Source organism: Halyomorpha halys, unplaced genomic scaffold (genome assembly GCF_000696795.3).
Source record: "Halyomorpha halys isolate HHAL.00 unplaced genomic scaffold, Hhal_1.1 Scaffold299.1, whole genome shotgun sequence".
Lineage (NCBI taxonomy): Eukaryota > Metazoa > Arthropoda > Insecta > Hemiptera > Pentatomidae > Halyomorpha > Halyomorpha halys.
In genome coordinates, this window is record NW_027107963.1 from 1,674,152 (window position 1) to 1,680,316 (window position 6,165).

The window sequence follows — 6,165 nt, forward strand, 5'->3', positions numbered from 1 at the left end:
TGAATTTAGGTGTAACGTTTTGAAGAACGATTGCATTGCTGTGCAAAGAATATGGAACATGGAAAATTCTCTTAACGGACACCTCTTTATAACGGAAAATCCTCTTAAAGAGCAAATTTACTGGAGTCCTGGCAACAAAGAACATATTTAATGAATTTAAACCCCTCTATTACGGAACCCTTCCAATCCGGACGTAGATGCCGATTTTATATTTTATCAGTACTATTACAGACACTAAATTATAAAAAAATAAACGGCCGAATTTAAAATTCTAGAAATACATTTTTTGGGTCACACATTTCAGGAATTAACATAGATCAATTTGTTGCGTACAAAAAGGTTTGTTCAAAATCAGAGGTACACATTATAGACTTGACGAGATGGAAAATATTATCTTTCTCTTCCTCCTTAGTGCCTTCTAGCGTGGAGGTGCCTCTGTCCCGGCAAACCAACCCTCTCGATCTCGAGCCAGCAATCCTCATGGCATCTCAGCTTTTCCTTCATCTCTCTCCCACTCTGAAATCTTTAACAAATGAATAAATTCAATTCAATTTAATTTAATATTTTAGGAATTAGTTACATATTACTGGTATTTGACTGAATGCATTAGAGCACTAGCGAAATATTATATTAAATACAAAGTTATACGATCTTTAATTTAAAATAAATTAGTAAGACATTATATGTTGTTTAGAAATTATATTGAACTAACCTGAAATTATAATTAACCAAAAAATTAACTTTACTTTGGTTCTGTTTTGTTCTCAATTTCTTCTTCATTATATCTAAACGTACGTATTTTGTTATGGAGAATTGATTGTACAAAGAGAGACATTTAGTCATTGTGTAGTAGCATTCATAATACATAGCATTGTACGTAGAAAAAAAAGGTATATACTCATCCCTCAAAATTTGAGATTATTTAGTTTAATATGAAATGGCAATTATCACGGGAATGGTCATTTAGTAAAACAACTTTACGATGAAACCATTTTTATTCAAGATATTTACTCTTATTTTTTATACTTCTTCCCCAAGCAGTTATTAATTTACAGTATGTTTCATGTCCATTCGATATGCATTACTGAATAGGCCAAGATAAGTTAACGTTTCTCAAACCCTAATTTAAAATTTTCATTCTAATTTTCTCAGACTCATCACTAGAAAACAAACATCTAATTTATAAGACTATACTCAGACCTATCTGGACCTACGGCTTTGGGAACAGCTGAACCGTCGAACATCAAACGTATTTAATCATTTCAATCCAAAATCCTTAGAACCTTAGTTAATGCACCCTATTACGTTTCCAACAGATCACTACACCATGACCTTCATATCCCTTTTGTCCTTGACCTCATACCAACAAAATTCCATATAAGCCTTTTTAAATATCCTAATCCTTTGGTTTAATCCTTAGCTACCAGGGCATTCAAAAAGTCCTGTCGTTTTACGTTTATTCATAGTTTATTTTGATTCTAGAGTGTTTGCTAATTAATTCCGTTCAATACAACTTTTATCCATGTAAACACAAATGTTTATACTTTATGAATAGGAGGCTAAGGAGGATTAATTTAATGCAGTCACCATCCAACTGTCTAGTTAAAATGATTCCAGTTGAAACTCAAATTCGGTCGATTTTGCTCTATGAGTTTAAACTTGGCTCAAAAGCTGCCGAAACTGCTAGAAAAATATGCTCCGTGTTTGGGGAAGATGTGCTGTCTGAGCGGAAGGCACAATTTTGGTTTTCAAAATTTCGTGGAGGCGACGAGACACTAGAAGACGAGGCACGCTCAGGTCGACCAACTGTAGTTGATAAGGAGGACGTTCGAAGAGTAGTAGAGTTGGATCCGCGTCAAAGTTGTTCAGAGATAGCCTCTCAACTTAATATCTCAGCCACCACTGCCTGGAATTACCTTAAAGAACTGGGAAAAGTGAAAAAACTGGATAAATGGATTCCTCATAAGCTTTCAGATGCCAATATGCTTGTTCGCTTGACAACTGCATCTTCGTTAACTTCCCGCTTGAAAGTCGAACCCTTTTTGAATCGAATCATCACCTGTGATGAGAAATGGGTGTTGTACAACAACTTCAGACGATCATATCAGTGGTTGTCGGCAGATGAGAAACCTAAACAATTTCCAAAACCAGATCTCCATCCAAAGAAAGTTTTGCTCATTGTTTTCTGGACAGCCAAAGGTATAGTGCATTTTGAGATTCTGAATCAAGGGCAAACCATCACTGCAGAAGTATACTGCAATATACTGGACCATTGCCAATCCAAGCTTAAGACTTTTGATCCCTGCTTAGTCAACAGAAGAAGACCTTTGCTTCTTCAAGACAACGCTCGACCACACACCGCCAAATTGACCAGGGAAAAATTGACAGAAATAGGCTGGGAAGTTTTGCCTCACCCACCATATTCCCCTGACCTGTCACCCACTGATTATCACCTATTCAGAGATCTCGACAACAATCTGAGACAAAAATGTTTTCAAGACCGTGACAACCTAATTCACGAACTGACCACTTATTTTTGCAGTAAAAATCAACAGTTTTTTAAGGAAGGAATTTGGGCTTTACCATCTCGTTGGGAGAAGGTTACCGACTGTAACGGTGGATATTTTGATGAATAAAGGTGATTATTTGAAAATATTTATTTATTTATAATTTCCCCCAAAAAAACGACAGGACTTTTTGAATGACCTGGTAGTTCCACCCATCCCTACAATCCACCTTGAAGGTTGAAACGACAGTGGCCAAGAGAATTATTCTGAAATAAAAATGGACAATTGGAGTTCTGGCAATGGTCAGCTGGAGTTCCTGGTGTATGGTGGTGTTTCTGGCCCTCTGTAGAGTAGTTCCACGGACGATTCGCCGGAGGACGGAATTCTGATAACTCTGCAGCTTTTCAAGCATTGTTCGGTAGAGGTGACGCAGCAGCGGTGCACCATAGAGCAGAGTTGGTCGTATTATGGCCTTATAGATTTGCAGCTTCAGCCTTAGTGAGAGTTGTGGCGATTTTAGGAGATGGTAGAGCCTGTAGCTCTTCTGGCGAGCCAACTTAAGTCTCTCCCGAACATGACTGGAGAAGGTGAGGTGCCTATCCAATGTGACGCCCAGGTAGAGAATGGAGGTGGAAATCCGCTGGTCGACTTCATCTACTTTGAATGTGGTAGGCAGTGGTTTCTTTCCTGTTTGGAACGACATCACTATGGCGTCCGTCTTTCCAGGGTTTACCCTAATCCCGATACTTTTGAAGGCATCAGTGATGCAGCGTCTTGAGCATGGGTTAGGGCTGTTTTTGCATTGATGCTGGAGGCGTAGATGCCGATGTCGTCCGCGTAGGCTGCTACCACTGCCTTTGGGTGTTCGATGGCTACTATAGGTGCCGTAAAGACTACAAATAGTACTGGACCTAGTACCGATCCCTGAGGTACTCCGCAGGTGGTGGGGTGGTGATGCGGCGAAAGGGATACGCTGGGTTCTTATGAGCTCTCCCCAACCCCTCATACGTGAGGAATAGAGTGGGCTCAGCGGTTCTCAGGTCGATTGTGTAAATATTGTGTATAAGAGTGTAAATGTGACTAGAGATTATTTTATTTGTATTATTATTTATTTTATTTATCTATTTTTTATGCACATAGTTGGATTATGTTGCCACAACGGTGTGGCAGATTGTAATATTCATCGATAAATAAAGCTTTTTTAAATTTGAAAAAAAAAATTTTAATTTATTTTTTGAATCGGCTGTATTGGTGTAAATCACAAGGCAAAATAAATATACGTGTGGAATGGAAATAGGTTCATAAAAAAAAATTAAATCTCAAAAAATTAAATCAGAAATTCAACTAGTTTTTTCATATTAATTAATACATCAATGTTGATATTAAAGTTTTCCTTGTAATTTTTCAGTTCTCCAAAGCACTGAACGGGTTTTTCCAATTAAAAATACTCTTTCCATTTAATGCACATCAATTCCAATTCTTTTTGGTTTTTTAGAAAAACGTTTCTATTGCAAAAAAGAAGCCCATATCTACCTATTTTTTCTGTTTGGAGATATTATTCTAATACTTCAAAAAATGTCTCCTAAATTTAATTTTTTTGTTTTTACTTTATTTATTTTATTCACAACTGTAAATAATATTTAACAAGCAGCAAATGAGAATGTTGTATAGAAAAAAAAACAATGTAGTGAAGGTTAAAGTCATCTCCATTGAAAATAAAATTTAAAAATAAATTTATAAATCCCACCAAATCACATTTACCCTTCGTCTTGCCCTACAGTATCTTTTAATAATACCCCACTTATTCCTGTTGAACAGATCCGTTTCTTAGGACTAAATCTGAACAAACGACTGACATGGAATCCTCATACAAGACTGAAAAGACAGGAAACTGCTCGTCGATTCCACCTATTACAACATTTACAAGACAAACGGTCCAAATTTCCAATCCATCACAAAAGACTGATCTACATGACTATTATAAGGCCTATTTGGACATACGGAGTTGAGCTATGGGGCTCCACTAAACCATCTAATTCCTCTCGAATCCAATCCTTACAGTCCAAAATCCTTCTTAAAATCCTTAATGTTCCTTACTTTGTCACAAATCAAATCATCCATCAGGACCTCAATGTCCCCTATGTTGCCGATTTGGCCAGAACCAGATACCAATCCTTCCATAATAAACTTCCCAACCACCCAAACCAGCTCGTTTCTCTAACCTGGCTTCTCCTTCACTACCTAATAATCCTCCTAGGCGTCTGAAAAGAAGATGGCCTCTAGATCTTCTCCTTTAGAAATGTTTTTGGAGTTCTATCAATGGGTAGATTCTCCACATGTTTTTATTATGTCATAATATCACTTACAGAAAATTTACTTGATGTGTATATATGTATACAGTTGTGAATATCAATAAATAAATTATTTAAAAAAAATAAATCAATAAATTTAAGAGTTCCCTTCCAGCTCCTTCGTAAACGTCATCTCGTATCTGGTAAGTATCGTGTTGAAAGTCCTTGAATTAGAGGGTTTAGTGTGTATTGAAAGTGTGTCGTTGAAACCCTTTTTATAGTGATTTAATATTCGTATTATTTATAGTAATTTTATTGATATTGTTGCAGGTTTGGTAGGTTACTTTTAACTTAAGTAACTTTAAGTTCATTTTAACCCTTTGGCTACATTTTACGTATTAGTGCGTCTTGCATTTGTTTGGGCAAAGACGCACATGACGTTTTGATACGTCTTTGGAACTGAGACTAGATTCAATTAGTTAACTCTAGTTTATTTTAAAGTAAATAATTTCAGTAGTTTGGTGAACCTTGTTTGGGATACACACTTTATAATGACTGAAATAGAGATTATGTTTTATCAAAGTGATTGCGGCAGTTTTAATGAAAGTAGAGATTTTGAATCTGATGACGAAGTTTATAATGATCCTTTAAGCGATAAATGTGAACCCAAAGGTTCAGATTTACAATTATAAATCATGGAATAAATTTAAGAAACTTAAAAAATATTATAAGGTGACAAACAAATATAATATATAAATGAAAGATGGTCCGGATACAGTCAAATAAAACTCAAATAGTGATAAACTATTTTAATTAAGCCAACGTTTCACTTCACGTTGCAGGGCTTCGTCAAGGTTAAAATATTTCTTCCCCCCTGATTTACCTAATTTTAATATTTTGTATACTGTTTACTTTTAAATTATTTTGAAATGTAACGTACTTAACTGTGAATCCCTACTCCCTCCAATAACGGTTCTCTCTGAATTTGACTTTCGTCAAAACAGGTCCGTTTTCTGTCTCGTTCATTTTCTTCCTTTATTCTTATCCCTTTCTCCATCTTTTAGTTTGTATTTTATTTTCTCTTTTTATCTGCTATTATTTCCGTTTTCATTTATTGTTTATAACCTTTTGTTTTTCATATTTAATTTTTACGTTTCATTGTATACCCTTTTAATTTTTCATTTACTTTTTTACTTATATTAAGTTTTTGTATCTTTTTTAGTCCTGATGAAGCCCTGCAACGTGGGGCGAAACTTTGGCTCACTATTTATGTTTTATTTGACCGCACCCGGACCATCTTCCATTTATTATTTCACAAAGTCAATCAGCGATCTTTCTGTATGACCGAAGAATAATATATATATATA

At 35.5% G+C, this 6,165-nt stretch overlaps 1 protein-coding gene across 1 annotated transcript; it reads left to right on the forward strand.

The window, feature by feature from the left end:
• Window positions 1-1,607: 1,607 nt before the first annotated feature.
• On the forward strand, window positions 1,608-2,541 carry LOC136795515 (histone-lysine N-methyltransferase SETMAR-like; the record flags this gene model as incomplete). The annotated part of the gene is made up of 1 exon (XM_067046320.1): window positions 1,608-2,541. A coding segment is annotated over exon 1 (934 nt), but the record flags the coding sequence as incomplete, so codon positions are not given.
• Window positions 2,542-6,165: the final 3,624 nt, after the last annotated feature.